Here is an 11,722-nt window from a genome sequence, read left to right on the forward strand (position 1 = left end):
CCTTGTGATTTGTCTTTACAAGGGCTTGGTCTAATACGCCCCCACATATCTAGGTCACTATGTGGGAATATTTGCGTAATGCCGCCCAAATGTGCACGCAAAGAAAGAAGGCGTGGTTTCAGTAACCGCAGTTAGTGTTGAAGCAGCCATGTCAGGGAGACGCTGTGTGTTTCTAGGCGAAAGCAAAAGCACTTTATTTGGCCTTCCGAAAGTAGATGCATTTAGGAATCTTTAAGATTACTTACAACAGAACAGCAATGCATTTTATGGATGACCGTTTCGTGAACCTAGGAGAGGAGGTCATTCTGACTTTGCTATGACAATCTGGCGCTTCTGAATCAGCTACTGTTTTGTTATTAGTTTAAGTATTTGCTATTGACTGTTCAAATGCGGAGTTTTGCGCAGCGCAGAGTAACGCGTCGTGTGTGTGTGTGTGTGGGGAACAGGGTCACATCACAGGAGAGTGAACTGTCTGTCAGAAATCATAGCACGTCAGCTGTCTTAACCGCGGCTTGTGTACTGCATCATCACTGTGTCTGTTACGCGACTCTGTTCCCCTTTCGGGCTCTGTCTTTACATTTATTTTGAAAGATGAAGCTCGCGATTATGGTAAGGGGCGTTACATTTCCGGTTACATTACACTTGCGGTGTTCGGCCAATCCCAATGCACTGGGTCAGCTGGCCAATCAGAGCAGACTATGCTTGTCAAAGGAGGGGGCTTTGTTGAAAAGGAGCGTTTGAGAGAGGCGGGGCATAGGACCTACAATAATGTACAGTATTTGAAAAATAATGTGTTTTTTGAACATTAAAGCATGTCAACATATTCTGTTACACCAAATACACAAAATAATGATCTTTAAAATAGCATCATATGACCCCTTTAATATTTGTAAATATAAACCAAAAAAAGTATAAAACAAATAGGCTATTACAAAGGGCACCTTTTAAAATGTTTGCTGAGGTAAATCTAGTAAACTGCAAGTTGTTGCAACTAAGTTAAAGTTAGATTGACGCTGACCTGAGAATTCTTCTTGCAGGTGGGAATCAGACTGGGGGGGTCTCGAGAAGGTCTCGACGCTGACGGCTCTGTTTATCCCGCAGTTTGACCCAGAGGCTCCTGACTGAGGCGGGCTTTCTAATGTTCTCCATTGGCCTCCAGTGGACACGAGCGTGATCCTCGAGTCTGTGCAATGTGGTTGATAAAACAAGTGGTATTACATAACTTGATTTGCAGCTTCTGACAGGCAGCTGGCACAACCAACATTTAAAATTACTCCTAAGCAACTGAGTAAAACACAACTTAATACACTCAAGGGTCAACGATCGTTTAGGTTTTTTATTTTAACACTTGATGAGGGCAAATGCAGATTTAAGCCCTATTCGCACGGGATTAGTATTATCTGGGGACCTTGTGTGATTTTGAAATCACACCCCAACATCTGAATTTCGTGTGGTGGATTCGCACGGGATTAAGATCACAGACAACCTCCGCCATTATTACAAATGACTGGAGGTCACCAGGTAATACTAATCCCGTGTGAATAGGGTTTAAGATCACGACAAATGTCTCGCATACAGCCATAACTTCATCTCTTCACGGACACACTACATAATGTAAAAATTTCTCGCTTATTGTTTTTAAATTTTGTGGGGTTTAATTGCTTGCATGAATTAAATAATTTGGTAATAAATCAAGTTATGTCATCGGTCTTACCATTGCACACGTTCCTCCTTAGCTTTCGAAACGGGCAGTTCTCCCTCACCCGAAACAGACAAGCGTTGTGTTTCCTACGACTTTGAGATGTCATTCTGCCTCAGAGTCAGACTTACACAGTATATGATACAAAAGTATTATTATTAATACTGCTGGATGTTTGCCGTCAACTTTCCATGTATTCGAGCTATCAAATGACAGGTAGTAGGAAATATTTTTTGCCCTCCGACAAACATGGAACTTGTTGAACAGGTTCGAATCGACCACCATCGCATGCGATGAACTGCGTTTTTACATTCAATTTATGTACAAAAAAACAGTTATTGACAGAAATATTGGATTTGTTAAAAATGTTTATGAAAATATAACGAACAGGAATTAATTCCAGCTTAATACATTCAGTTGCACTAGGCTACAGTTTTCTTATATCTCTTTGCAGATTTGATTAGTATTTCATTTACAAGATCTTCTAATTGATTACTGAAGTCATATCTTTTTACAAATCTGTTCAAAATATGTCTACACTTTGCACACAGTAAACATCACATTGCCCGTAAATTACCAAAGAGATGAAGGAGTGGTTGTGGAAAATTACAAGTTTGGGCAGGGCACTAACTTCACACACACCACGCAATGTAGACTTGAATAAGCAAACGATGCCTAACCAAATAAGAAAAAATAGATACTTGGAATAAATAATTGGAAATTTGTTTTCTTCTTGTTGACAGTCTCATCTTAAAATAGTTGAGTTGAAACCAGTCTATTTGGAGCTCTTTTGAGTGATGACGAATCTTGTTCAGCAGCAATAAAGGGTAGTTCATTTTAATTTGTAGTTTAGTGTCTAACGTTTCACTACACAAATTCTATTTATAAGTTAGTTCAAGGAGAAAAAAAACACATTCCTCCCTTTGTTCTACACCTCTTCTCTTTCCTTTGACAGGAGTTCTGGCAATTTCAACCCACCTGGTCATGATATAAAAGTACTCAGAAAAGCAAAGAACAGGAGAGGAAAAAGAAATCACAGTTGGATTAAACGTTCTCAGATACAAAACAAATGTCTCATAGTCCAATTTAAGCTGGCTCTAAGCCTAAAGAGATCTGGTCTACATTTGGCAGTAGCAGAGGTGTCAGATGTGGCATGTCTAGCCCCAGAACCGCTGTTTGGTTGGAGGAACAGGTGGTTCTGGGATGTCTGGGGCAAAGATGGAGCCTGCGGATTCAGAGAGGAAGATGAAGTAGAGGTTGGCCACCAGCATAACCAGCATTGGCAGAAACGAGAACCCAAAGCCAACACCTCTCAAACTGCTGTCACAAGCTGCTGCGACCCAGTACAGTAGTCTGTGATGCACCAAGACACAGATCAAAAATACACAATAAAAAGTCATTAAAAAAAAAGTATTGTTAGTACACATTGAATATCTGGGATTCAAAATCTAATTTAAACCTATAAATAAACAAAGTGTATTATTTCAGAAAATAAAAAAAGAAAAACACAAACAAAAACAACATAAAACAAAACAAAAGGAAACATGAAAAATAAGTGAATTAATCATATCGTGCCACAATATATGGCAATACAAAAATGCTACAATACGTATTGTGGATAGCGACAATATGCATTGTGTCTAGTTCACCCAAAAAATGAAAGTTCAGACATATTTAATTCAGGTTTTTATCCAGATATAATCATTGGTCAATGCACATACAAAGAGCACATTAAATACGGTAAACCTGGAAGCTCAAAGTTGTTGTTATGTGTCTATATAGTTTAATAATTTTTATTTCCATTTTAGTTTTTAGTTATTTTGCTATTTCAGGTTCAACTAAATGAGAATGAGAAATGTTGCCTTGGCAACTAGCTAAAATCAAGTTTTTTTATATTTTAGTTCAGTTAACAAAATGTAAGTAGACCTAACATTTTAACTCTATTTTTGTGTTGTTTATCGAACTGAATTGTGACATGAGAGGGAGTTTGTACCTGCCAAAGGCAAAAACGATGGTGAGAAGAGGAATTAGTTTAAGCAGATCCTGATTCAGGTAGGCAGCCATGACAGCCAGTTGGAGGAAGTAAAGGAGAAAGAGGGAGACGGAGTCCTCCACATAGCGCTGGTGAACTGCCACCTGCTGAACTTCCCTCTCCCCTTCAAACCGCGGCTTCAAGGAGCGATACCTCAGACGGGACACACCTAGTACCAACATACCTAAGAGTGGAAAGAAAGCACAGAACAACCGTTTCCAAACAGCTCCTTTTGATTTAATGATTCAGCACTGAATGAATACAAAGTTAAACTGTATTTATCAATGTCGAGTCATCTCAATAGAGTCAAAACAGACCCATATTCATCTGGGTACTGCTTACCAAGGACAATAGGTATGACTGCAAAAACAGAGCAGCGCAGCATGTAGACCAGCCGTAGGGGGGCGCTGTCAAGTAGAGGGGCATCAAAGGGCAGGAAGACGTAGCCACCCCATACCAATAAGGGGAAGATCAGGGCAGAAGTGAGCATAGACGCACCCAGTTTAAGAGCATCACGATAAGATCCACCAATGCTACCTGAGAAAGAGAAAGAGACAGACTTTTCATGCTTTTGTAAAAGTACACTACCATTTAAAAGTTTGCGGTTTGTATGATCTTATGCTCAAGAAACATTTGTTATTACCATTGTAGAAAACAGTTGTGCTGCTTAATATTTTTGTGGAAATCTGATTTGTTCATTTTTGAATATGCAATTTGCAAACCTGAAGGAAAAATACATTGCACACAAGTTTGCAAAAGGTCTTATTTAAATAACTATAATAACTGATTTAAAATTATGTTTCAATTTGGTTTGTGAGATTTTACATAAAATGATTAAATGTCAGGGATGCACAGATATTAAAATTCTATACTATTGTGTGTAAATGCATTAAAAACAAAACAAAAATCAATTATTTAAAAAAAAAGGCTGAATTATAAAAGTGAATTTAGCTATAACAACACTATTATAATATACAGTATGAAAATTTATATTCATTTTGAGATTTGCTAAATATTACATTCAACAGTGTTATTAAATTAATGTTTTTTTAAAGATTAAGTGAGCGGAAGATATTATTTTTACTTTCACAGACACTTTTATCGAAAGCGGCTTACATTCCATTCAAGGTATACATTTATCAGCATTTCCTGGTACTTGATACCATGATCTTGGTGTTGGTAGAGCCATGCTCTGCTGTTTGAGCTGCAGGAATGTACAGTATATCAACCTATACCAATAAATTCTCTAATCTCTAATATCAGTTGATAATACTGTACCAATATATTGTGTATTAAAAGTTACGAAACACGTAATGATTTAATCTGAACTTACAGCAGCGTGATTTGGTTGTGACGGGCCAGTCTTGGTAATAGTGTTCTAGCGGTGTTCCATGTGTCCCCATGAAGGGACTTCTCTCTTCTTCTCTCCAGTCGTCTGCAGCCTCCTGCTCGCTGGTGGAGCGCAGGATGGTGATGCTGGGGCTGAAGACTCGGGCTGCGTTCTCTGGCATTATGTTCACCTCCTCCACCTCTATCTCTGAGCAGGTGCTTTTCACTCTGTTTCTCAGCTCAGTGTCAGAAACACTCTCTTTCCCTGCTTCCATCTCCTTCAGCCCAAATTCCTCCCTCTCGCTCTCCGTCCGGCTCACTCCACATCGGAGTGAGATGCAATCTGATTTCACGCTTGTGCTCTCTTCATCCTTGACTGGCAGAATCTGTGGTTCAGGTTTTTTCTCAGGCCACTGTAGGGTACTGGTTTCCATACTTGCAGATTTGATCATTTCCTCTTCTTCCTCCTCAGTGCTGTTTACATCCTTCATTACTTTGTCCACCTCCGCTACCCATTCAGGCGTTTGGAGCACCGCTGCTGGTCCAGGAGGGCCCGTGTCCATTGTCCCGGGAAAATGAAAACAGAAATTCTGGCAGTGAAACAATTGGAGAAGCTGGCAACAGTCTGTCTGAGTAATTTTGTAAGAGGTTTACATTTTGTGAATGGACATCTCCTACTGGAACCAATAAGTAATAAATTAGAAGGAGAATAAGTTATAAGCAGATGGCAGATAGCAGAGCAAGAGCTTACCCTAATTGAGACTCTAACTTCAGAATACTGTCTGAACCACAAGTTTATCATATTATCATACATGATCATATTCCCTAATATTAAACAAACAAATAAAAACAATCTAGTATCACTCTGAAATGTTAATAATTAGTAAAATGGTGCTATTTTAGTCAGGATCACAGAAACCACAGATAAACCTGACAGAAAATCCAGTTTACAATGGTAGCTGGTTTCTAGTTGGTGCTTGTAGACTATCTTGGACTGAGTAACTGGTCATACAAGCTTATGGTGGTTTTTGGAACATGGTAGTGGGTCAACCTGCAAATGAGTAGTTAAATACAAGTTTAAGCTAATTTAAATCATAAATCATTAACATAGTCAAACTAAAGTAACTATGACTTATATAAAACAACTGCATGATAGTTGTCATGAAAAACAGTTTGTTAAACAATATAAAAAGAACTGACTATACATACTAGCTGTCAAAAGTGTAAAAGGAAGTTGAATTCCCCAATCTATCAATCATGTGAATATCTATTTAGCACGAAACTAAGACATTTAGCCATAACTGATGTCATTTAGCTCGCAGACGAATAACTGAAAGCGAACGAGGCCGCAAAACAACTTGGACAGATAATCACATAAGAGCAAGCTCAGAAGAACGACAGCACTTATTCTCAAGCTGTTATTGTCTACAAGACACATTTGATCTTTATTGTATTCAACGGGCCTTTAATAATGAGAAGGAGATTCTAGGCCGAAAGTCATTTGATATGTCAAAAAGCTAAAACTCTCTGCGCGACACAGGTTGAAGAACATGTAACACCTCAAGTAAAAGAATAAAACTTTCCAAAGTACTAACTCACCCATATTTCAGCACAGGATGTTGTTGTTGTTGTTGTTTTCTGGATTGTTTTTCCTCTACTGCAGTGAAACTTCCGTAATGGAAGGAAGTTCAGGTGTGTTCAGGTGAAGTTAAAGGGGCAGTCGCTTAAAGGGGAGGTATGTCGCTGTCTGTCATTGGCGCGGCTGTAGCACTAAGTATGTAGCCTACCGCTTTACACACTCATCAACTCATTAAAGTGAAGTGTGAAGTGGCCTCTTGATAAATGTGACCCTGGACCACAAAACCAGTCATAAGGGTCATTTTTGAGATTTATACACTATCTCAAAGGTAAGTTTTGACATATGTACAGTAGGAAATTTACAAAATATCTTTATGGAACATGATCTTTACTTAATGTCCTAATGATTTTTGGCATAAAAGAAAAATCGACCCATACAATGTATTTTTGGCTATTGCTACAAATATACCCAAAAGCGACTTAAGACTGGTTTTGTGGTCCAGGGTCACAAATGTGTACGCGCCGATTTATGTTTCCACGGGTGGGTGCTCACCCTCCATAACAACTGTTTGGGGGGAAAAATGCCCCTGCACAATTAAAGTAAATCTATAATAAAATGAAAATGAAATGAATAATGCTTGCTAACCCTAGCCCCTAACTCCAAGTGTTTCCCTGAGGTGAACTGGCAGCTTCGCCCCTAATTTTCCACGTGTCCAAGGTGTGCAATTCGCAGAGTGCACTCTTGGTCCAGCTAGTTGCCCCACCCAGAGTGCTGTGCCAGGGCTTCCCTGCTTCCATAAGTTACAGGTTTCCTGGTTGCAGACTGTAACAGTTTCACACACTGGTGTGTTTGTGTGTGTGTGTGTTAGTGTAAATGTCATTACAAATGTAAGGATTCACTTTGAAAATAACAACTTTTTCTGACAACTATACTTACAACCATACTTATAACCAGGGGTGCCGGACAGGGGCTAATAGTGGAACTGAGTAACAGGGGCCCATGGCAAGGGTCCGATCCCCACCCCCACCAATGAACGTGATTTTGCGATCGCGGCCCAGTAAATGGCCCAGAATTCCTAGCGACGGCCCTGCTTATAATTATATCTCAGCTTTAACTAACTCAAGTGTTTTGTCGTTGTTGTTGTTTTGCTTTCATTTAAAATCTTACTGGTTGGCGAGTCTTCTGTCATCTCTTGTGATCTCTTTTTTTCTGGAGATAATGCCATGACTTGATTTAAAATTTGAGAAAAAATCAAGAAAAAATTCTTGATTTAAGATTAATTAAAAATCTTACTTGTTGGTGACTCTTCTGTCAGCTGTTGTGGTCTCTTCTTTATGAAGATAATGACATGCCTGCAGAAATCTTGACTGGATATTGTAAAGAAGGGATTTCACATTTTCCACTTACACGACTGTTGTTGCTTGCGTCACATCGAGCTGCAACATCTGGAGGCTGTAGCACTGGATGTGACAAAGGGAATGTTGTAAATCATTTGTCCTTTGTGTCTGTATGTTTTAAATAAACCAAGGCATCAGTTTACTGTTGGAGATTTGTTACTTGCATCATGCCACAATCATTATAGACAGAATCACTGTTTATAACCACTGTCTTTTGTAGTGGTGCTCGTGTCTGTTGTAGACACAGTTACCTGAAGTCCTTGTGTCCTTGTACTTCTTAACTGACTCTGTGTGAATCTGTGCGGCCAGGAATTCTAAATTCCATGTTGTCATAATGGTTGAAGGCTGATTGGTTGTGAGTGTCTGTAAGAGTGATTAATTTTAATGGCAGTGTTTATATGTGGGATATTATGCTCTTGGCTCCTGGTTTTCATACAATACAAATGTTTTCTAATAAAATTAGTGCTGCTCTTCTCAAGAACCTTCATTGAAAGACATACTGTACTGTACACTTTATACATTGTTCTTCTATTACAACATATGTTTTACAGTGGGTTATTTCTTGTGTAAAAGTATTGTTATAACATTTTAAAAATGTATTTTCAAATCAAGAAAAATTCAGTTTAGCATCTTCACTCTCTACATTTTTTAGCTCAGTCTAAAAAATATAATCCTGAAGCACAGATATATGTTGTACTGTCAGAATGTTTCAATAGAACCACAATGGATGGAAAATAAGTCTAAGACTCAGTGAACAATCAAATCTTTAATGTCTGGAGCAAGATACAGTTGCTTTCTACAGAATCAAAAGGTTGAGTGATACTCTTTAGGATGTCAACATTTTCAAATAAAAAGGAAGTACTGATAGCTGTGTATTTTGTGTTTTAAGCTCTGGGGCAACTATAGAACAAAGACAGTTGAGCAGTGGACATCCACTTGTATTTAGGGACACACTCCTCTCAGTCTTTATGGGTCTTTGGGTCAGAAAATTGCAGTCTGTTTATCAAGGTTTGTATAATGTTGATCAGATGACCAGCTGTACCACATTACTAATAATTAAATAAATGAAAACGGTTATTTTTATTGCCCAAACTGTTTCTTAGTCCTGATTTTGAGAAAAGAAGAACACAAATATTTTCCAATAAATTGGGCACAAGACCAGCAATAAATAGATAGATTTAGATGTCATGTTGACTTTGTATTTTAAATCTATCTTGCTAGCTGAGAGCAAACTAAATCTTATTTTAAGATCTTATTAAAAAGATTTTGTGTTATCAGTCTGTATGCAGAAAACAGGTGAAAATATAAGTAAATGGTAACAAAAATTCACTACACTTCAAAAGTTTGTGGTATGTAAGATTGCTTAATGCATTTGAAAGTTTATTCAATTGATTTAAATTGTAAAAAAAGTTAATCAGTAGAATTATGAATGAAATATAATTACAGTTGAAAATAATTGAAAAAAATAACCTTTTTATATTATAACAGATTTTAAAATGTAATTAATTTCTGTGACGGCAAAGCTGAATTTTCACTCCAGTCGACAGCATCGGCACTCTTTGGTGCCCCTGGAGACTGACATCTAGAGTGTTCACGTCAAGTAGGAAAACATTTGACAAATTCAAGTTCTAATTTTTTACTGTGTACTCTGGATAAATTGTATAACTTGTATATCTGTTCTAAGAGCTGAATGTGCATGCTGCAAAATATAACAAATATATGAACTGTTAAAGCTATAATAACCATTTATTTCAAGATAAGATGTAAATGTGAACACAATATATCTAACCATGAAACTAACCATATTTACTAAATATTCCAAATTGATAGTTTGCATGTTCACTGATATCAGACCATGGCTAGAAAGACATTTGTCTTACCAGAGAAGATATTTGTGTGGTTCCCCCCATACGTGGTCCCCCTGGGCAATTGCTTAATTGCTCATATGGATAATCCGTATGATGGTTAAACTCTTGTGGAAAGTTCAACACAATTACTGAAAATATTTTGCTCACCTGTGATGAAATTATCTTAGGGTGGTTTGCCGGTCTTAGCAGGTTTAAGCTGGTTTAGCTGGTCGACTAGCTGAAAAGTGCACCCAATCCCCTTCAAAAACCATGAAAACAGACCAGCCTAACCAGCCTAAAACCTTAAACTGGTTTAAGCCAGTGTTTTCGGAAGATAGTTTTATAAAGTGTTCTTGTAAAGCTATATTGATTTCCAGTAAAAAGTCCATCTAGAGAATCAAAGATGGAAGGTAATGGAGATTTACATTTCTAGACATGATTTCTTTGAAAATAAATTTTTACAGGTTATCCTTCGTGTTCATATTGGCACGTCACAGCTTTGTCGCAGTAGTGTGTTTGTTGTCATCTACAAGTTGAGGAAAATTGGTACATTGGTCATCTTTTGGCATCTGCCGAGAACATAAATGTAAATATAAGTTATGATATTTCAAAAACAAATGAGGCTGAACAATATAGCACAAGATTGATTTAGTTCTGCACCGTTATAACCTGGCAATGAGTATGTAATGTCAATGAAAGTTATGACCGTAAACAGCACAACATATAGTTTGATGAAGTAGTGCTCTCCTTCTCTACATTAAATGTCTCATTACCTTTCCCTCTACAATAGGCCTGATTCATTTTGCACTACAGTAGGTTGTTCTGAGCTCAAAGAGCCCCTGTGGGATGTGGCGCTGTAAAATGGAGCCGTCACTGCTTTCTTGAGGTTGAGTGAAAGCACATCTGTACACGGTGGCATGAGAACATGAAGACAGATGACTTTGAGATGTTTTCTTGCTGCACACTCCCTCCTGTGAAAGCTGCTGCCGGCATGTGTGCCTGCTGTTAGCATAATGCTAATGAAGGGGTTAAGGTTGTTTGCATGCTGTACTGGAGGGTCAATCTGATGTCTTTCTCAGCAGGAGATGGTTTTTGACCAAAACGAGTCAGAGTGAAGGGATGAGTGTCCCCTGCCATCTGATCAGGACTTTGAATTGGATCTTGATGTTATATTTGTAGTTTGTGGAATTGTGTAACTAGATTTCATGAAAAAAATTAGAATTACATCAATCAATAATTAACAAAAACCTTTCTTATGTACCAGGGTTGTGCAAAATTCTAAACTGTAGAATTTCAATTCACACTGAATTCATGAGTGTGATTTGAATTGGAATTTGAAGTTGAATTGGAATGACAGAATTTTATCTCAGAAATCCAACATGGGAAACATCTTCTGGAAAATCCATCCTGGTCCACAAAAGGTAATTATAAAATATGAAGCAATATATAAACTGAATACCAATTTCTATAGGTGGCATTTCAAATCTATATATTTGTAAAGTCTTTCAATTTAGATTTTTAAAACTACTAATACAACTATGTAAGAGGTTTTGGTATTCTAGTTGAAATATTAGTCAAAGTTAACAAGTTCGTTTGCCCATATAATCTTTAGAATTAACTTATTAACTTATTTGGCTTGCTGTCCACTGATGAGGGGCTCGATTTAGCAGCTTCAACTTGAGCTCTGATATACCCCCACAGAGACTTAATGTAGGATATGATTCCAAAGGGCAAGGTACCTAAGATGAAGGTGGAGATTGGGGAGGTGGAGGGATGCTGGAACAGCCGAGACTGGAGAGAAGTAAGCAGCTGCTTATATACTCTGGCTGTTGATTGAAA

The 11,722-nt window shown here is 37.9% G+C and overlaps 1 protein-coding gene across 4 annotated transcripts; it reads right to left on the reverse strand.

Annotated features, from left to right (window-relative positions):
* Window positions 1-2,054: 2,054 nt before the first annotated feature.
* LOC107732471 (transmembrane protein 79-like) lies at window positions 2,055-6,793 on the reverse strand. 4 transcript variants are annotated; one of them, XM_016543810.1, is made up of 6 exons: window positions 6,660-6,793; window positions 5,065-5,650; window positions 4,074-4,268; window positions 3,693-3,915; window positions 3,009-3,052; window positions 2,055-2,924 (listed from the first exon to the last, which is right to left on the reverse strand). In XM_016543810.1, the coding sequence occupies exons 2-6, from the start codon at window positions 5,621-5,623 to the stop codon at window positions 2,857-2,859; spliced, it is 1,089 nt and encodes a 362-aa protein (XP_016399296.1). In that variant the 5' UTR covers window positions 5,624-5,650; window positions 6,660-6,793; the 3' UTR covers window positions 2,055-2,856. The 4 variants fall into 4 exon arrangements, with proteins under 4 accessions (XP_016399296.1, XP_016399295.1, XP_016399294.1 ...); XM_016543809.1 differs by lacking the exon at window positions 3,009-3,052; XM_016543808.1 differs by having other exon boundaries at window positions 2,055-3,052; window positions 5,065-5,595; window positions 6,660-6,789.
* Window positions 6,794-11,722: the final 4,929 nt, after the last annotated feature.

This window comes from Sinocyclocheilus rhinocerous, unplaced genomic scaffold (genome assembly GCF_001515625.1).
Source record: "Sinocyclocheilus rhinocerous isolate Xijiao unplaced genomic scaffold, SAMN03320098_v1.1 scaffold3081, whole genome shotgun sequence".
In the NCBI taxonomy this organism is placed as follows: Eukaryota; Metazoa; Chordata; class Actinopteri; order Cypriniformes; family Cyprinidae; genus Sinocyclocheilus; species Sinocyclocheilus rhinocerous.

Excerpts from the sequence above, each read along its gene's own strand:
- LOC107732471 (XM_016543807.1), bottom strand. The coding sequence starts at position 5,623 with ATGGACACGGGCCCTCCTGGACCAGCAGCGGTGCTCCAAACGCCTGAA. Across the intron at positions 3,916-4,073 it reads AGTCATACCTATTGTCCTTG|GTATGTTGGTACTAGGTGTG; the intron begins GTAAGCAGTACC and ends TTCCACTCTTAG. Across the intron at positions 3,053-3,692 it reads ATCGTTTTTGCCTTTGGCAG|ACTACTGTACTGGGTCGCAG; the intron begins GTACAAACTCCC and ends GGTGCATCACAG.